The sequence below is a fragment of the Macrosteles quadrilineatus genome, unplaced genomic scaffold (genome assembly GCF_028750875.1).
Source record: "Macrosteles quadrilineatus isolate MER2022 unplaced genomic scaffold, UCM_ALF_1.0 Scaffold_2__2_contigs__length_208266976, whole genome shotgun sequence".
NCBI classification, from domain to species: Eukaryota; Metazoa; Arthropoda; class Insecta; order Hemiptera; family Cicadellidae; genus Macrosteles; species Macrosteles quadrilineatus.
Window position 1 is genome coordinate 18,311,426 of NW_026542595.1, and position 21,572 is coordinate 18,332,997.

Here is a 21,572-nt window from a genome sequence, read left to right on the forward strand (position 1 = left end):
AGAGACCAGAGAGGAAGAAAACATAGAGGAAACACAAAGAGGACGAAATTGCTCGCCTTTATGCCATTCAATTACTATACAACGTTGGATTGTTATTTTTATGATTATAATACCGTAGGCACACTTATTTATTCTAATAGTTATAACGGTTTAAGAGGACCTTAATGATATGTGAAACCTTTGTCAGTTTGACGTACATTAAGTAAAGGAAATCTTTTGAAAAATTGTGACCATAAAATTACGTTTGAACACAAATATTTAAACCCACAATCCTTCATTTTTACAAGCAGGTTTTTTATTTAAAACTATTGTTTTTGGCCTCAAAACATATTTAAACATAGAATTAAAACTGATACTAAATAAAAAGTTTACACAGGTATTAGGTAAAATCTTATTATCATGTTTAATATGCTTTATTTAACACACTCATTACTGATATTAAATGCAGTCTCTCATATTACATTATAAACATTAACTTTTCTTTATTTCTTTATTTACTATCCTTGATGGAACCAAAAACGTTTCTCCTAGTTTCGCATTTTGAAATGAACAGTTTTGCAACCCGTTTTTCGTCCACCTTGTCTAATACGTCTTTGTGGACGTAACCAAGAGCAACATGATTCAATCTTTTTTGAGTCATGGTGGATCTGAGGTACGTCTTCAGTTTCCGCAGAGCACTAAAGCTTCGCTCTGCTTCACAACTTGAAGCTGGACACACAAGCATTAACCTCACCAGAACTTCAACATTGGAGAATAGCTCCCTCACCTCTTTTGTCATAGAGGTCAGAACGTCCTTGGCGTCTTTTAAATTCAGCACCTTGTTTCTTAGGTGGAAAAGCTCAAGTTCTGACTTCAACGTTTGAACGTTGATTTCCGGATATGGCGCTAGCACACTGACATCATAACTGTCTCTTCTTAGCAGGACTTTCTCGAGCTGAATCTGTTTTTTCATACCAGCCTGTTCAAGTATGCGAGTTTTGAGACCATGTACAGCCGTGTCAATGACTTCAAAGTACTCCCGTCTGAAATGTTCTTCTGTTGAAGTAAACTCGTAGCCGTAGTCATTAGCATTTCCCTCAGATATCTTTTTAGGCACTTTCTTTCGTCTTGGGAGCCTTAATTCTTCTAGGCCTAGCTCAGCTATGGACTTGACACACTCTTCGTAGACAGAAGAAAATTGCTGGTTGGTTCTGAGGTTTTGCAGACCATCAACAATGAGTTTAACAGATTCATATAATCCAACCACTGTTTTCTTCTCGCCTTGAAAACTTTTGTTTAGTAGTTCCAAAAGTTCAACAACTTTTCTACCCATAATCAGGCCTAAGTACGTGGTCCCATCTTCAAACACACTCAACAAACCACTGGCTCCTTCGTACTTACGTTCTGTGAGTTCATTCAAAGTTTTCAAAATTAATGGATACTTTTGCAAAATTTCATTGATTTGCCCTTTCCGGTATATCCATCTTGTGGGACACAGAGGTTTTATTTTTGCAATATTACTGACTGGACCTTGAGCTGCATCTTCAACTATATGTTTGTATTCATCTTAAGCTTTTGTGTTCGAAAACAATACTCCTAACTGATGAGCCCAATCCATTGCGTTTTTGACGGTTCTTGAAGTCTCACAGCTTGCTTTCATTACTAGATTGACACAGTGAGCACCACAGTGAATGTAGTCAGCAAGTGGTTGTTTCTCTATTACTACCGACTGAGTTCCTTTATGGATACCACTCATGTTACCAGCTCCATCGTAAGTTTGACCACGAAGATTGGACAAAGGGAGCTCCAATCTAAGCAACACGTCAAAAATAAGAGCTGCTATATCTTTTCCACAGGTATTTGCCGATTCATAAAAGCCTAAAAAACTTTCATGAGGTTCGAGATCAGCATCAGCCCACCTGACACAAACACTGACCTGTTCATTGCCAGCAATATCTCGCGTCCCATCACAAATGACAGAGTACATCAAAGGGTTGCTTAATTTAATGCTCTGAACTATACTGGATATGATTTCATTTCCCAATATCTGTATGATTTCGTTTTGTATAGTAGGGTGAGTATAGCTAATATCTTTTTCTAGCCACCGTTTCAAAGACGGCTTGTCCTCACAGCGAACCTTCAATAGTTCCATTAGATTTCCTTCATCATTTTTGTGTCCTCTTACTGCCATACCTTGTCTAACGAGATACTTTACACTACTTATTATAGTCATAAGAGATTCTGAAGCAAGTTTTTGTTGTTCGAGTTTAACATGTGAGAGTTGTGACTCAATAGGTGCTTGTAACTGAGAGTAGCTTAAAACAGCTTGGCAATGAGCATCACTCGTTTGGTGGTTTCCAAACTTTTCAATAGCTTTTTTCCAGTTACTGAACCCTTTTTCACTAAAAGCCTTATCTGCTTTGGTAGCCAGCGTTTTTGCTGGGCACAACTGAGCATATCTTGTACAGTAAAAACAGCTTACCCCTTCAGCTCCAGCCACATGTAGCCAAGGAAATCTCTCATACCAACTGGTCTGGAATTTCAGCACTCTACCTGAAAGTTTTTGCACCGGAAAATCCCCTGGTAGAATTTGAGGCTGATGAGGAGAAGTGTGACGAATAGAGCAGTCAACTGATGCCACTACGTCTTGGTTGTTTCCTCCATCTTGCTGTGCTTCAACTGATGGAGAGCAAACAAACGATGATACAGCTCCAGAATTTGATGGCGACAATATTTTCTTCTGTTCAGGTGTAATATGTTCTTCGTCAGTTTCTTGATCTATAACAAAGTTACATTTTTAATAAGACTTCCGAACTACCTGTTAGAATAACAAATGACACCAAGATCACTTTTAAAATATTTTCTTCTGATTTAGGCCTACTTTCGGTAGGCCTATAATTTTTTTTTAATTCCGTAACATGAAATCAATAACTATCTACGGAAAAGTTCTTGTTATCTTTAAAAAAATATATAATACTGTATTTACTTACCATTGTCCTTTTTTTGTTTTTTAAAAAATGATAACAAATTTCGTTGTCCTTCGGCTCGTTTCATTTTTCATTTGTCAAGAACCAGTTCAACGTACCTACTTCCAAAAAGTTTAAATTAAAATAACTATATAACCGATACTACACATAAAACACACGAGGAGAAAAAGGTTAGCTTAACGTACATCCAAATACTGTAGTATCAACAACTGCAGACTGAAACGCGAGAAGAAGAAGCAACGTCTAGACAAGCGTATAGGTATCCAGTGCAACTCGAGGATCGTGAATCGGTACAGCCCCCCACCACCGCACCACGTCGTACGCTTCCGCATCATACAGCGGAGCGAGCACCTTGCTTGCTGGCAGGGATCGATCAGGTGAACACGCATTCTGTATGATTTTTTTTAATTCCTTTTAAAATTTGCAACAGGGGGGACAAAACTGGCTTTTCAAATATTGGGGGGGACGCGTCCCCCATGTCCCCTATGGCGGCGACGCCCGTGCTTCACAGTGTTGTTTGCAAAATCAATCATAAGATGCGCACTGATTTTGAACTTAAACATTCTGATATTGAATTGCCTACTTTTGACCAATTTTTGAGTTTTCTAGATGAACAGTGTAAAGCTCTTGAAACTGTTCAAACTTCTGTGACAGAAGTTTCTACAAATAAACCGTATAAGCAATACACTAAATAATAAGCCTTATTTTCACCAAAGAGCCTGTGTATCTAATCTCAATGCAGTAAAGTGCTTATTTTGCAAGGAAGCTCACACAATTTATAAATGTGAACGTTTTGGACGACAAACTCCTGCTCAGCGTAGAGATTGGATTAAAACACAAAATGCTTGTTTTAATTGTTTACGGACCTCGCATAAACTAAATGAGTGTACTTCAAAAACTAGCTGTTTTAAATGTGGAGAAAGACACAACAGTTTACTACATAATGATGACATTGGCCTAACCAACAAGGCTCAGGTTAGGGTTGGGCAGAATAATAAAGTAGGTCCTAATGAAAATTCCATTCAACCAGCTGAAAAACTTAAGTCAAGTCCCTTGCATGCATGCAGCAGTGTTAGGTCTTCTTTAGTTTTGTTAGGAACTGCTTTAATTCATTTAAAGGATAGATCAGGTCAATTCCAACCAGTTAGAACTTTGATTGATTCTGGATCTCAGACTTCCTTTATAACTGAAGATTGTTGTCAGCGCCTGTGCCTTCCTCGAAAGAAATTCAATGAACATGTATCTGGTATTGCAGAATCTACTGTTTTACTGGTTACTGGTTTACTGGTTTTACTTACTGGCGGGCGGATGCCTGCTCCCAAAGGTTACCCCGTTCCTTACCAAAGTAGTTTCGGATATATTTTGATGGGTCCAATTGATCTTAATGGCAAAACACAGCCATATGACCAGGTTTCATCTATTGTTTCCAATGTTGCAACCATTGAACATTCTCTAGATGATCAACTTAGACAAATTTGGGAATTAGAAGAAATCCCAGTCCATGCATCAGTTAAACCTGAAGAAGAAAAATGTGAAATGATCTATTGTAATGCTGGAAAACGGGATCAGGAAGGAAGATACATAGTTCCGCTCCCATTTAAAAACGAAGATCCCAAGATTGGAGAGTCGTATGGGAACATGAAGTCGTTGATCAAAGCTATGAAAAGAATGAACAACTATGAAATCTATCCAAAAAACGGTGTACCTCAAACTATTTGTATCAGAATATGTCCAGCCACTATCGCCGGATTTATAATGCTAAACCTCGCATAGACACTGGCACACATTTTTCTCAAAGACCTAAGCTACACAATACATCTAAACATCATACTTGGAATAAAAAATAAAGTGAATATTTCTACAGAAGCAGAGCAAGTCATCAGTTTCCTCGAGCTCAAGCAAATTCAATTGCTACTTAATCACATAGTTTTGTAAATGTTCTTTATTGAAAAGAAAATGTTTCTTTTGGCGGGCGGTATGTCAAACCTTGCTCATATTAGAGTATAGGATTTATGTCTTACTGTATAATTTTTGCGTTTTATGTCTGGACTCCAAAATGTTAGTTTATTCTATGAAAATTATAAAACATTAGTGAAAGATTTTTTTGAAAACCAATAAACCATCATCAATTTTTAAAGCTTTAGGCCTACGTTGTTAACGTATCAATGTTTTTTTGGACTGTGTATTTATTTACTCATTTATATATTTGCCAAGGGATTTATACCAATTTTACAGTTTGATTAGGCCTAAATACTATTATCATAAAATTTGATGACACTATCAAAACTTTCAAATAATTATTTTGTTTGTAATTTACTTTGGTTAAAGCGTAGCAAATCCCCTAGTTCAATTCTGTATTTGTGTGTACGTATGTCTGTTGGTAACGCAATAATGTCCTTATTTCTCAGTGTTCGTGGTTAAGACAAGAGCACCTTTGTTAATGAAAATTTCAACCCGAGTGAAGTGTGTAGTAGTGAGGTTGAGGTAGTATTTTAACTACTTTTAACCAGTGTGAAAAAAAACTTTCAATTACGGGCCTACCTTAGGGTCATGCCTCATAGATCTATAAAGCAGTTCTTTTTATCATTGGATATAAAATGTGGACTAACACGATCAGGAGACATTTAATTGCGAATCATTCGTTTTGGCTTGAAAACTGCGAGATATTGTATTTGCGAAGGTTTATATGTAATGTATTCATATGGAGTAAGTTTTGCCAGCATATCTGGAAAATGCACACTAAATATGCAAACCAACTCCTGTTCTGAATATTAGAAGGTTTCAACTGACTACAAGATCCACCACACAGCTAGTTTATAATATTAGTAAGATTGTTGATTAGCTTGTAGAAAGACTATATTTTTTGCAGTGACTGTACTTTTGGACCTCGTGGCACTTGGACGTCGTGCAACAGTCAAATATTTTATATTGGACGTCGTGACACTGAATAATATTATTGGACGTCGTGGCACTTGGACGTCGTGTAATGCATCCTTTATTTTTATAAACACTGGGAAATAACAAATCGCGTTGTAACCATCATGTTACCACAATCTCCGTTTAGGTTGGTAATATGTAAAATCAGGTGATGTTTCTAATAAAGCAGCTCATGGCTATTTCCCATGACGTCATATCACGCCACATCACGCCACCATCACACCACTTTTCCGAACACAGCCTAAATCCCCTCTCCTCATGTCAGTCCACACCATGTCTTAGACCAGTCAACACCACATACCCTTTGCGGCCCTCTGAGCCTTTTAAAATGTAACCAGTGTTCTTATTTACTTACAACACCCATCCCTAACTCCCGACGTACAGTACGGCGACGTACCGTACAACTGGCGACGAGAAAAACGGAATATTATCGCGTTTTAAAACTTAATTCGCAACCTCAGTGACAGTGCAAGTGAACAAGGTGAAAAGTGAACGTGAAGAAACGGTCGACGAACGTCAAACAACCGCGAATATTGACTCAGACTCATATTCTTGGCGGAAACGTTTTTGTAAGTGTAGTAAGGTACACCTAACATTACTTTATTCTTTGTTTTATGGACGTAATATTAGACTACGGACAGTTAAATAAGTGTAAAAATGGCAATTATGCCGTTGAATGAAAGTTATTTCGAGCAATTCGGACAGTTATCGCAAACATATTTTTCAACAAACATGGCAACAATTGGTAATATCGGTCCTTTTGACAGCGCCGAAGAAACTTGGCAATCGTATACAGAGCGATTTGAACTTTTTGTAGACTGCAACGGGATTAATGCCACAAGGAAAGCGAGCACACTATTAACGGTAATGGGAGTCAGGACGTATAAATTCTTAAAGGACATAATCACACCGGATAAACCTTCGTCCAAGACGTACGAGGAAATTGTAGACACAGTCGGTAAATATTTACACCGAAACCGTCGTTTATTACAGAACGTTTTAAATTTAGCCGCAGACATCAGTTAGAACACGAAACAGTGAGTGAATATATCGTACAACTTAAGCTGCTATTGCAACATTGTGAGTTTGGAGACAAGCTTCATCTACGAGACAGACTGGTATCAGGCCTCAAGACCACCACATCCAGAGACGACTGCTGGGGGAGGAGAACCTGACATACGACAAGGCAGTACAGCTGGCAACGTCAATGGAGTTCGCCGAGAAAAGAGCAGCCCAGATGATGCTTAATCCAGGAGGACGACTTCAGCGCCTCAGCCAGACGACAAGGACAGCACCGAGCGGAAGCAGGGGAAAATTCGCAGCCAACAGAGGTTCGGCGATGTCACAGCCCCGGGAGTGCAACTGCTGTGGAAAGAACAATCACAATACTCTGCAATATTGGTATCGTGAGTACAATTGAAATTTCTGTAAGAAGAAAGGACATCTTGAAAAAGCTTGTAGATCTAAGAGTAGGAGTGTAAATAAGTCCCATTTTAGTAAACAGTATAATGATGTATCTAAGACTAATGGACAGTCTAGGGGAGGAAATAAGTCGTATTTTAATTCAAAGTACAGTAATGCTAATGCTAGGCAACATTATGTAACATAAAATGTCCCTGAACAAAGTGTAGACGAAGACACGGTATATGACATATCTAACTTATTTCAGGGACAGGGAGTAGAAGTTAGGAAAAAAGTAGAACCAATTAGGGTGCAATTAGAGGTAGAGAGCAAAAAGATCCTATTTGAAATTGATACGGGAGCTTGTGTGTCAGTTATATCTGAAAAAGATTACAAAGGAAAATTAAGTCATGTAAAGTTACTACAAACAAGCTTAGTTCTTAGTTCGTACACTCACGAAAAGTTCGTACCTATCGGTAAACTATGTGTAAATGTAAAACATGAAGGCATTTGTAAAAAATTAGAGCTGTATGTTGTCCCTAAAGGTGCAAACCCATTGTTAGGTAGGGATTGGATGAAAGCACTGCAGCTAGTTGTTAGTAAATAGTAGTAAAGTAAACAATGTTCAATCAGCTGTGGATGACAGCTCAGTTGGTACACCTGTCAGCTGTTCTGCTAGCAGAATGGTCGACACTAGCGCGCCGACTGAGGTGGCCGACACCGCAGTTACCAATGTAAACAAACAAACAAACGTCACAGTACATCGGCAGGGCAAGCAGCTAGTTAAACAGCCTGATGTTTTCACAGAAAAGCTAGGTTGTTTTAAAGGAGAACCAGTCAAACTTAAACTAAAACCTAATGCAACCCCTAAATATCATAAGCCAAGGACCTTACCTTTCACACTTAAAAATAAAGTAGAAGCAGAACTAGCACGTTTAGAAGCTGAGAGTATTATTTCACCAGTAAATTCAAGCCAATGGGCTACCCCTATAGTACTAGTTTTGAAAACAAATGGTCAGTTAAGATTGTGTGGAGACTATAAAGTAACTCTAAATCTTTTCTTAGTGATAGACAGACTCCCTTTACCTAAGATTGAAGAATTGTTCTCCAGTTTGCAAAATGGAGACAGGTTTTCCAAAATAGATTTGTCACAAACGTATCAACAACTAAAGGTCCATTTCCTATCCTGCGACTGTTACGACTCTAGCCGTGCGGCTGAAATAAATGACTGCTTTAATGCAAAGTAAATGCAACCGTTTCCTATCGAGCGTCTACAGCTGCGCGACTGAAGCGACTCGAGCCGCGCGGCTAGAGCCGTCGCGACTGGACTGCTCCGTGAGCAGTTCAGTCGCTTCAGTCGCACGGCTGTAACGAATTTATAGTTTATACATACGAAGTTTGAGGTGTGTACCTTCATAGATGATTCAAAGTTAATGGAACTGGTTCGTCACCACCCATACGTTCACTCCCAATACTTGAAGAAGATGTCTCTGAATAAGAATACTCTGAAACCGCTATTTTCACCGTACCATGAACAATGGATTAGGTTGTTCATTGTTTTTTACCATGCACATTAATAATTCCTTTTCCTCCCTTTCTCCAAGTAATATATTCGCTGCCAACTGTGCTTATTCCATGACGGTCAGTAGTGCAATTTCACAAGTCACTAGTCGTGGGAGTCGTAGGAGTCGCGGCATAGGAATTGAGAGCCGTACGGCTCTAGACGCGCGGCTAGAGCCCCGCGGCTAGAGTCATAACAGTCGCAGGATAGGAAATGGACCTTAAGACTAGATGATGAAAGTAAAAAGTTATGTACAATTAGTACCCATAAGGGTTTGTTTGAGTACAATAGATTATGTTATGGCATATCATCTGCTCCTGGAATTTTTCAGCGCATAATGGAGCATACCTTACAAGGAATACCAGGTTTAGAGGTATTTTTAGATGACATTCTTGTAACAGGACAAAATGACTCTGAACATATTAGTAAATTAAAGTTAGTTCGTAAACGACTACAAGACAATGGTTTCACAGTCAGTAAAAGTAAATGTAAATTTTTCTGTGAAAGTTTAAAGTATCTAGGGTTTGTCATTAGCAAACGAGGGTTGGAAACTTCACAAGACAAGGTCAAAGCAATTGTAAACGGCCCAGAACCAAAAGATGTAACCCAATTAAAAGCATCTTTAGGCTTAGTTAACTACTACGCTCGTTTCATACCTAGAATCTCAACCATACTTACCCCTATGTATATGTTATTGAGGAAAGACACTGAGAGGGATCCTATGTTAAATCAATTTTTTGTGCGACAGTCACAATTAACTTTTGAACAAGGACTCCTAATGTGGGGTTACAGGATCGTCATCCCAAGCAAGTTTAGAACACATATTTTACAAGAATTACACAATGGCCATGTAGGCATAGTAAGAATGAAGGCGTTGGCAAGATCCTATGTTTGGTGGCCAAATATTGATTTAGATATTGAACAAATTGCTGGTAATTGTACATCATGCTTGAAGGAACGTGTAACTCCGCCCAAGTCGATTTTGCTCACTGTACCGGATAAGGCGTGGTCCCGGATTCATATGGATTTTTTCGGACCTTTTCAATCAAAGTTATTTTTAGTAATTAAAGATGCTTATTCAAAGTGGCCGGAAGTGTTACCCGTTCCATCAACGCAAGCAAAACACACAATATCTCATCTTAGAGAATTGTTTGCTAGATTTGGCTTAGTAGATCACATTGTCAGTGACAATGGACCACCTTTCACAAGTACAGAATTCCAAACATTTTTGCAAAAAAATGGAATCAAACATACATTTTTGCCACCATACTATGGCATATCAACCACATGTTTCATAATTAGTCAATGTTCTATGTTGGCAATAAGTAAATATAAATTATAAATCATATGTTATTATTAATAATTAAAGTGTAAATAAGTTATCAACAACATTAGACATTTTTTGTATCAATAAATCTTTCCAAATGAAGCAACCTTTTCAATTATTAAAATCAACTAATACGCGTGCATAAACAAGGCCACGACAAGTTGATTTGGCGACGAGTAAACCTCAACTGCATTTTCAATTATCAATCAGAAACATTTCAACTAAAACCTCATCAACATGGATCAAGAACAATTCAAGCAATTTTTGGAAATGCAACAAGCCATGATAACAACATTGGTAAGTCAACTTTCTACACAATGTTTTAACATAAAGCCAAACGATACTGAACAATCTGAAACAAACTTAACTCATACAATGGCTTATGTGCCCAACTTTGACATTTTTGACAGTAAAAAGGAATCATTCTCAAATTATTATCAACGCTTTGAGAACTACATTCAGATGAAAAATATTGCACCCAACAAAGATTATTGTGCTAAATTGCTCTTGAACTCAATTGGACCAAGCAATTTTAAAATAGTTTCATCCTTGTCTGCACCAAATAATCCGAACGAATTAACTTACGACAACCTGATCAAAATCCTAAAAGAACATCTAGAACCTAAAAGAAATGTACTTGTTTCCCAGCACCAGTTTCTATCAATCTATCAAACCGACAATCAACAATCAATCAATTTCAGAGTTTGTAAGTAATCTTAGGGATAAATCAACCAACTGTGAATTTATCTCACCCTGCGAATGTAAATCATCCATATCAAATATCTTCCTTTGCACCCAGTTCATTTGCGGCCTTAAGGACAACTCTATTCGTGAACATCTTTTACAATCTGATATTACAGAGTTCAAGGAAATCGTATCGAAGGCAATGGCTTTAGAAGCTTCCAGACTTGACTCTAAACTAATATCCCTCAAACATCTTCCTACATCGACATCAGACCTACCAGATATCAATAAGATTTCTCTTACATCAAGACAGCATGACCATTCCCCTTGTCAACACAATATTTCCAGTAGGTCCAAATGGAAACCCAAACACACTCCAAAGTCTCGAATCAACTTTGATGAATTGGGAATCAGCGGGTTATGTTTGCGATGCGGAAAATCCAATCATTTGTCGAAAGAATGTCGAATAGACAAAAACAAACTAAAATGTTCTGAATGCTCAAAACTAGGACATGTAGGTAAAGTTTGCATCAGCACACTTTTGAACAATAGGTCCAAGAATAGCTCACACTCAACTAACCAGATAAACGACACAAGTGACCACCAGTATGGTATTCAAAACATAGTAGATATATTTCAAACCGAAGCCTCACCACCGTTTCTTACAGTTGTGAATATTGAAAACAAACCTGTAGAATTTGAAGTTGACTCCAGTTCAGGGTATACATTTCTTCCCATAGACAAGTTCAATCAATTACACCTCAATCTTTCAATCCAACCAACTGACTTACTTTTTAGATTTTACACAAAAGATGTATTCAAACCTTATGGAAAAGTAGAGGTCAATATAAAATACAAATCTAACATCTCCAAAGGTGAAATCTACATTGTACCAGACAACTGCCCATCTATCTTAGGACGTCAGTGGATTCGCAATTTACAAATCAAGCTATCTGAAATAGACAATCATCAAAAATCCTCACCATACACCATACACACTAAAGCAAGACAGTACAAAGTAGGAGACCGAGTCCAAGCACGGTACTACTCGAACGACAAAAATCTGTGGAAACCAGGCACCATCATTAAGAAGTTCGGACTCTTACACTACCTGATTAGACTAGACAGTGGATATATATTTAAAAGACACATCGACCAACTACGACTTACTGAAATACCATCAAAGACTGTCAAATTTGCTCCCACATTACAAGAAGCTACTTCGGAAGAACCAGGACCACATCATCCATTTGAAGACCTCATCACCATCCCTACTGAACAACCACCGCCACGAATCAATAAACAACTTCAACATAAGACAGGAAACGAAAGTCCAGTGCTGCGCAGATCCAACAGAACACATCGCCAGCCTGAATATTTGAAAGACTTTGTCAGGTCTTCATTTTGTTGTTTTTTTTTTTTTCAATATTGCCAGTTTCAAAACAAAATTATCTTTTTAATAAGCGTGGGAGAATTATAGTATATCAACCACATGTTTCATAATTAGTCAATGTTCTATGTTGGCAATAAGTAAATATAAATCATATGTTATTATTAATAATTAAAGTGTAAATAAGTTATCAACAACATTAGACATTTTTTGTATCAATAAATCTTTCCAAATGAAGCAACCTTTCCAATTATTAAAATCAACTAATACGCGTGCATAAACAAGGCCACGACACATACAACCCAAAGACTAATGGCTTAGCCGAGAATGCTGTGAGAACAGTAAAACACAAACTTAGAATAGCACTACAAGACACTTCTGATTTGAACTTAGCATTATCAAATTTTTTGTTTACATACAGAAATACAGTACACTCCACAACCAATCAAACACTAGCAGAGTTAATGTTAGGCAGATCTCTGAAATCAAGGTTAGATTTAATTAGACCTAATTGTCATTAGTAGTAATCAAAACAGACAAGTTTAAGCTTATGGTGGTGTCACAACACGTAGATTATTTGTTAATCAACCTGTGTTAGTGGTGACCGCACACTGACAGGGAACAGTAGCGAAGGTATGCGAGCTCTTCCGGGCACAGTCGGACAGAGAACTCCGATATTGACTAGGTCACCTGGCGCAAACCAAAACATTGAAAGAGCGGGGTCATTGGCTTCGCCTCCAAATGTAAACAGACAGACGCCTACTAGACGCTTTACTGTCCGGGAGCGCAAACCTGTAATAAGATTAGACCTTTAATTGAATACCCGGACATGACTTGTATATAGATTTATTTATTATATCTCCTTATTAATGATTTTCAAATGTTTATTAATTGAATTGTGTGTACCCTTACTTGTGTTATCAATATTTAATATCATCAAGGTTCGATGTTTAATGCTATTAATGCTTATGATTTCAATTGTGTGTTTCATTTACTTGTGTTTTTAATGTGTGATATTATCTCAATATTTTGACCATATATTTAAAAACTGATGATTGATTGATTCTCATTCTTATTTAAATGATTGACAAACAAAATAATAATAAGATATTCTGATATTGCTATTTGTGATTATAAGTTTTCAAGATTATAGTAACCGATAGTATCACAAAACCATATACTGATAATTCGTACCATAATGTTACAATAGTTTGACACTCGTACCATCATGTTACCACAATCTCTGTTTAGGTTGGTAATATGTAAAATCAGGTGATGTTTCTAATAAAGCAGCTCATGGCTATTTCCCATGACGTCATATCACGCCACCATCACCCCCACCTTTCTGAACACAGTCTAAATCCTCACTCCTCACGTCAGTCCACACCATGTCTTAGACCAGTCAACACCACATACCCTTTGCGGCCCTCTGAGCCTTTTAAAATGTAACCAGTGTTCTTATTTACTTACAACACCCATCCCTGACTTCCGACGTACAGTACAACGACGACGTACCGTACAGTTGAAAGTAAAAAAAATTTTGATTTAAAATTTCCATGTTATTCTTATATAAGTAATTAGTAAACTGTGTGTGTTTGCCCTTGTTTATAAATATATTTTGACCAAACTTATCCAATTAATTTAGGTACGGTACTCTACACTCTTTAATCCTAATGTTATTGAAATACATTTAATGATTTAATTGAAAATCAGATCAGGCAAATGAAAATTATCTTAGTCTGCAGGTTTGCTGCAGAAGGGTATTTTTTGTTTTTCCTCCTAAATCTATGATTAAATGATTATTTAACTTTTTTTTATGATGTTTCAGTTCAAGTTGCCTGTAACGCCCAAACCTGAGATATGCCGCTGTCCCCTCGAGCTTGTTGTTCTCAAGTGTAAACGTCTGATGGAGGATGAGTGTCCCCTGAAGATCATCAGCGATGCCATAGATCCTCCCGACCTCGATAGCTATGAGAAAACTATTCTTAAACTAAAAGAGGTAACAAAATAGTTCAACCTAAATGTCCTTAACACATTGAGTGCGGTAAAAATGTCTGCAAACACAACAGGTGCACCCCACCAAATCTGAGGTGTTAACGTGCACCCTAGGGCCTGAAATTTTTTCAAACATAAAATCTTAACTAATGTTTCTAAAAGTAAGTATTTAGGCTGCAAACTGTGTTTCTAGCCGTTTATCCAACAAAAAAATTGCTTCAAAAACCCCCAGTCACTGGCCTGTGCACTGACTTCTGTTTAAGCTCCGTGACAAAAATAATCCATTTTTGGATTCACAAATAATGTTTCTTACACTGAAAAAAGGGTGTCTAGTCGGGAAAGTCGGGAATTAGTATTGAATTTCAAAATGGTCTTGAAGAGTCGGGATTTAGTCTTTATTTTGATATTAAAGTCCATGACCGCGAAAGTCAATGATGGTGATGTCTACACGGCCTCGGGAGATGTTCACGATTTTGCCGCAATTGCGGACGAAGACAATGACGCTTCCGTGACTGCGGGAGACGACGATGATGACAACAGGGCCGTGGGAAATGTAATTGATTTTTCCGTGAACGCAGACGACGACGATGACGTTTCCGTGACCGCGGGGGTCACGGAAACGTCATGGAGACAATGGTGATGTCTTCACTGCCGCGGGAAATGATCATAATTTTGCCGTAATCGCGGACGACGACGATGACTTCTGTGAACGCTGAAGTCAATGATGATGTCAACACAACCGTGGGAAATGATCATAATTTTGCAGCGATCGCGGACGACGACGATGACGTTTCCGTGACCGCGGGAGACGACGATTATGTCTACACAGCTGCGGGAAATGTAACTGATTTTGCTGCGATCGCAAACGACGACGATGATGATGTTTCCGTGATCGCGGGAAATTATCATAATCTTCCTGTGATCATGGACGACGACGATGATGTCTATACGGCGGTGGGAAATCATCATAATTTTCCTGTGATCGCGGACGACGACGATGACGTTTCCGTGACCGCGGGAGTCGACGATGATGTCTACACGGCTGCGGGAAACGTAATTGATTTTGCCGCGATCGCAGACGACGACTATGACGTTTTCGTGACTGCGGGAGGCAATGGTGATGTCTACACGGATGACGGCGATGTCGTTTCTGTGAACGCGGGAGATGACGATGTCTACAAGGCCGCGAGAAATGATCATAATTTTGCCATGATTGCGGACAACGACAATGATGTTTCCGTGACCGCGGGAGACGACGATTATGTCTACACGACCGCAGGAAATTTTCATGATTTTGCCCTGATCGTGGACGACGACGATGACGTTTCCGTTACCATGGGAGCGAATGATGATATCTACACGGCTGCGGGTAGTGATCATAATTTTGCTGTGATTGTGGATGACAGGGATGACGCTTCCGTGACCGCGGTAGGCGACAGTGATGTCTACACGGCCGCAGGAAATGTTCATGATTTTGCCACGATCGTGATTATCGTTAAAAAAGCATCATCATACGTATTTCCTACATAGAATCCAAAGAGTTTTCCAATCACAGCTTTGGAACTCTACTAAGGTTAATCATTCTGATTTTAACCAATGTAACATTTTAAAATAATAAATTTTTGCCCTTACCTATTTTATTTGTCCTTGGTACAAAATGGGTACGGTACAGGGATTCCAGTATTTTTCTCATTTTATTTAATTGATATTACTATAAAAATAAATGATTTCCTACATTTATGGTTTTCTAACAATTACAGTATCATACACTATCAACACCTTTGACTCCCAACATGATTATGTCAAGGAAAAAAAAAACAGTTAAGATAAAGGCTAAACCTTAAAATAGGCTTAACCTATTTTACTACTCAGATAGGTCATATCCATAATAAAGTAGCCTAGTTAAAAATTAGGTGAAGAATTTTAGGAATATAATATAAACATGTTTGCAGCAATATTTTGACAAGATAATGTAACACAACTGGTTACTTTTTTCCAACCAACACAATAACGGGTTGTTTAATTTAAACTTTTAAAAACATATGAATGCTTTCAGTTAGGGGTCTGTGGTGCACCAAGGTACTAGCCTTAATTAACGTTGTCAGTGTATAACAATTAATTACTTTCAATTCACTGTCGTTGGTTAGGAGCACATAAAAAGGTTTATCAGATGATTGTTTAGGATTTTCTTAATTTATTACTATTTACTTGGAGTAATGGAACAATAAAAAAACCCATTAGCAGTCCCAAAACCATTAATATTTTATGACAACAATAATAATTATTGTTGTAGGCAAGTCAAGTACTTCCAAGAACTTGTTGAGTCAGTAGTTTAGCTCTATAACATTTTATCACTTTTATTCCTTTACGACTTCCATGATTTATTTAATTTAATGTTTGAAAAAGTCAGAATAGAAATACTAAAAAGGCAAAACAATAGAAGGGTGGGATGGGTTTGACAAAGACCTCGAAAGGAGAGGGCCACTGTGAATGGAGAAGGCAAGGGGGGAGGGAAGGGTGCAACCTTGAAGCTATATTTAGACTAGAGGGCTGGCTCGGCCTGGGATTCTAATAGCAGGACAATTGATACAAAGTTGTATTTTCGGGAATCCTTTGCCCGGTTTGACTTCAGATTCTCTTTTCCTGTGTAGAAACTTATCATCAAAAATATAACAAATAAATTTTCTAGATATTACAATCTCAAAAAATAGCAACAGATATACATTTAACATATTTAGAAAACCTACGACCACAGACATCATTATTCCATACTATTCCAATCATCCTTGGAGTCATAAAATCGCTAGTTTCCATTCACTTATCCACAGACTTATTAATATTCCCTTGAATAAAGAAAACTTCAAAAAAGAAAAAAATCCATTAAATACTTAGCAGATAAAAATGACTACAGGGCAAAAATGATAGACAATATGATAATTGATAAAGAAGAAATTGAAAAACAAAATACAAAAGCAAGGAAAATCAACGGAAAATGAAGAGAAAAAGAAATATATGTGTTGTATACCTTATAACAAATATATGACTAAAGCAGTAGCCTAACAAATACATTTAAAAACTTGGATATAAGAGTAAGTTACAGAACAATATATTCAAATTAATCAATAAAAAAATCAAATACACAGAAAATAATGAAGACAAAAAGTACAACAAATCAGGAATCTATAAGATCAACTGTAGTGACAGTAGCAATTATAATATAGGTCAAACATCTCTAAGTTTTAAAACAAGATTCAAAGAACATCTACAATGCATTGAAATGAAAAAATCTAACTTCAATGAAGTCGAACTTCGCCGACCATATAATGAACTCAGACCACAGTTATAAAAACTTGAAAGAAAATCTAACAATTTTAGAATATGAAAAAGAACGTGAGAAACTTAATGTAAAAGAAGAGCTAAATATTTATCTACATAATAAAAATGACCCCACGAACATACTTAATACTTTAACACTTTCTTATTAAATCGCGACCATACAAAGTAGGTATTTTAAGCCATGAATGGAGATCAGTGTAGGATGAGTGGCGCGATCTTGTAGTCTTGTTAGTGACTAAGGTAGATAATACAGTGTTTCCAAAATCAATCCAACCAATCTACGACTAAATAGAAAAACTAAGGAAAGAAGGAAAACATTGAATATAGTATAATGAACAAATTAATACCAAGATTTATAAGGATTTATTTAACATATTTTCTATTTAAATTATTTTTAAATATGATTATATTATTAATTTTGTTAGTTGAGGTTATTGAATGAGGTTATGGTGAATATGACTTGATAATGGACTTAGTTTCCGAAACATGTCGTCATTAAAAATAAAATAATTATTTAAAATGGCACTTTGTTAACTATGTTTTTGATTTTTATTATATTAGTAGCCCTAAACATGCAGGAAAATAATATATATATACAGTATACTCCCGATTATCCGAGGTAATTGGGACCTGGACCACCTCGGATATGGGAAAACTCGGATAATACGGAGGTTATGTACGGTTATGGTATAAATGACGTAAAACCCCGTGAAAGTTTACTGAACTGGTTTATTAGAATAAATAACATATAATAGATGAAATATAATACCTGTAAGCAAACATGAGCACATATTATTTCTTAAAAAAGTCTTTGATCGTCTTCTGAGCTAACCTCTTCCCTCGCTTGGATGATGCAATGTTGCGCCAACGTTGTAGAGTAAGAATGTCGTGTGGGGTACACTCTTCTTGCTGCTCTATGAATGCAAGAGCAGCGTCGATCGCCTTCAGCCCGTCGGTGTATGATATTTTGGGAGTTATCTCGTCCAAATCGTCATCATCTTCGTTGTCCTTGTCACCGGTTACCATGTCAATTATTTCCACGTCATTAATTAACATCTGACCATCTTGATTGCACCAATCGTGAATATCTTTGCTGTCAATTTGATTTTCAACGGGTAACTCATTGGCTAGTTCGACTAGTTCACTCACGTTCTCGGGTTCTGGTGCTTTTTTTGGTGGTCCATCTATGCCAAATAAATTCTTCCATGACTTTTGAATGGTGGCAGTTTTAATCTCATCCCACGCTGAGGCTATCCAGTACGACACGTCTTTCAATGTGACTTTTTAAAAGGCGTTTTTAACAGTCATTCCTTCGTCTAACTTTGAAATCAACATCTGGAGAAGCTTTCGCCGGTAGTTCCTCTTCATCGCTTCTAGAACCCCTTGGTCTAGCGGTTGTATAAGCGAGGTAACATTAGGGGGTAGAAAGATTGCCCTAATATCACCATTGCACAGTTCTTGGGCATCGGGGTGAGATGGCGCATTGTCCAATAGTAGAAGAGCTTTCCTGGGAAGCTTTTTTTTTTTCAAAAATGCTTCACTGACAGGCACAAATTCTTTGAAAAACCACTCACTAAATATCGGGCTGTCCATCCACGTACTCCTTTGGTTACAATATTTTGTTGGCAGGCAGTCAACTTTTATATTTTTAAAAGCTCTTGGATTTTTTGCCTTTCCAATAAGCAGCGGCCTTAACTTCAATGAGCCAGAAGTATTAGCTGTAGCCAGTATTGTAACCCTCTCCTTGCTTTTTTTAAAATCCAGGAGCAGTCCTCTCAGATTTTGCTGCCAAGGTCTTAGAAGGCAGTAGTCTAAAATTAAGGCCCGTTTCGTCCGAATTGAAAATTTGATCTGAAGTTAATCCTTCCTACAACACAATTTCTTCAATTTTCTTTTGGAATTCCGTGATTTCAGATGTGTCCACTGATAACTTCTCCCCACTAATGTTAAGCTGCCTAATCCCATATCTCTTCTTCCATCGGTCCAGCCATCCTTCACTCGCCGTAAATGTTTCCTCTCCGTCTTTAAAGTTTTTATGGTATTCAATCGCCTTAGCCTGTAGCATTGGCCCACTCACAGGACTGCCCATCCCTCGAAGCTGGGAAAACCACAAAAAAAGAGCCTCAGACGTCTGCTCGTAGTTGCCCTTCTTTAAAGTCTTTCTACTAGGAACGCCGCCTCCACTCACACTCTTGTTCACAAATTTTTTGATTTCTTCCCAATTTCGTCTCCAATCACCAACTGTCACTTCCCCAACCGCCAAATCAGCAGCTACCTTTTTAATGGACTCACCTTTGTCCAAACGTTTAATCGTGTTAAATTTTGTTTCAAGAGAAACTACAACCCTCTTCCGTTTCCCACTCATAGCAACAATGAAAATCAACAACAAACGATGAACAATCGGCAACAGTAAAAGACAACAATAAACAATAAACAATCAATTAAAGTGGCAAAAAAACACATCAACACAACCACGTTTAGCGCGAGTACGACTTAACACCAACCTAGTTCAGAGCTAACTGAAACTAAAAAGTGCCAGGTGGATATGAAAATACGCGGGTTCCAATAATTCGTGGAATGCTCGATCTAGCAACAGCTAATAAAGATATCAGGTGCTACAGTACTTCTTAGAATTTATTGATTATCTGCGTACTCGTGCAATAAGGATCCACGGCTCGACCTAGCAACAGCCAGTAGTCTACAGTACAGTGAGTAGATAAGTCTATTACTCGACCTAGCAACAGCCAGTAGAGACGTCCACTGCTCGACCGCGCTTGTTAAACAAATAAAAATCACGGCTCCCCGTAGCTATCTCGATATTAAGACCTTTATTTATATTTAATATTTTGTTATGACTGGCTCGGTTAACCCGGAGGCTTGGTTAACCGAGACTCGGATAACCGGGAGTTTACTGTATACACACATATATAAACATTTGAACGAAAAGTGTTTTGGGCCTCTTGGGACATTAAAATTAAAAAGTAAATCGGTCCCGAGCCTAGGTCTTACCGTGACACCTACGGTAATAGCTACTTCCCAGGGAAATTCGCTAAAACAACAAAAAACTAGTTAGGAACAGCTTAATTTGTAATTTGACTGTACAGTTTTATAGTTAACACTTTAAATCAAAAGGTATATTGTAAAAAGCATCTGACCCCTCCTATTACAATGTTAAAGGGGTAACATTGGTGACACTATGGCAAGATTGTTAGTGCCAAGTGTGCTGAATTATGAAAAATCCCTTGGGTTATTTAACCCAAAAACTATATAAATGAAGTAATGATATAATTGAACTATTTACTCTAGATTGGAGCTCTACTGTTAACTACTAGAGGAGTGGAGGATCTTGAAGATGGAGATTTGACTTTCTTGGGCCATGTGATGGGAAGCCTGCCTGTTGACATAAGGATCACTAAACTCATCTTGTTGGGACACCTATTTGATGTATTGGAAGAAGCTATCATCATGGGTAAGTGTTTGGGGGGAGATGTTAGGGGTAGCGATTGAATTAAGCCTCAAATTAGAGATGTGTCGATACTAAAATTTATCTACTCTAGATAACAATACCTGCAATATCTTAAAATAAAAGATATTAAGGATAAAAAAAAGTTTGGACAAAAACTTAAAGAATTTTTGATAGAAAACCCCATCTACTCAATAGATGAACTTTTTATGAATGTATACAGCTATAGATAGTTTTATTTTCTGTATTTTTTGTTTAGGTTAAGTATTTGTACATAGTAATTATAAGCTTGACACTATTTATTGTACGTTTTGTACATAATATAAATAAAGATAATTTGAATTTGAATTTGCTATGTGTCGATGTTAACTTTGCAAATGAATGTCTTTTCATAATCTTAATAAACTAACTCTTTGCTTACTGGTAGCCGCTTACCATACCGATTTAGAACCAAGTTACAATATACGCATTAAAGATTTTGTTTTCAAAAGTAGTTGAGAAATTAACGTTGT

At 37.4% G+C, this 21,572-nt stretch overlaps 1 protein-coding gene across 1 annotated transcript in view; it reads left to right on the plus strand.

The window, feature by feature from the left end:
* The window catches only part of LOC128987429 (probable ATP-dependent RNA helicase spindle-E), a 274,025-nt gene that overhangs the window by 95,516 nt on the left and 156,937 nt on the right, over positions 1-21,572 (plus strand). The window contains exons 10-11 of the mRNA XM_054408268.1: positions 14,095-14,265; positions 20,904-21,066. Of these exons, the coding sequence (XP_054264243.1) occupies positions 14,095-14,265; positions 20,904-21,066 (334 nt within the window). The remainder of the gene's footprint in view (positions 1-14,094; positions 14,266-20,903; positions 21,067-21,572) is intronic.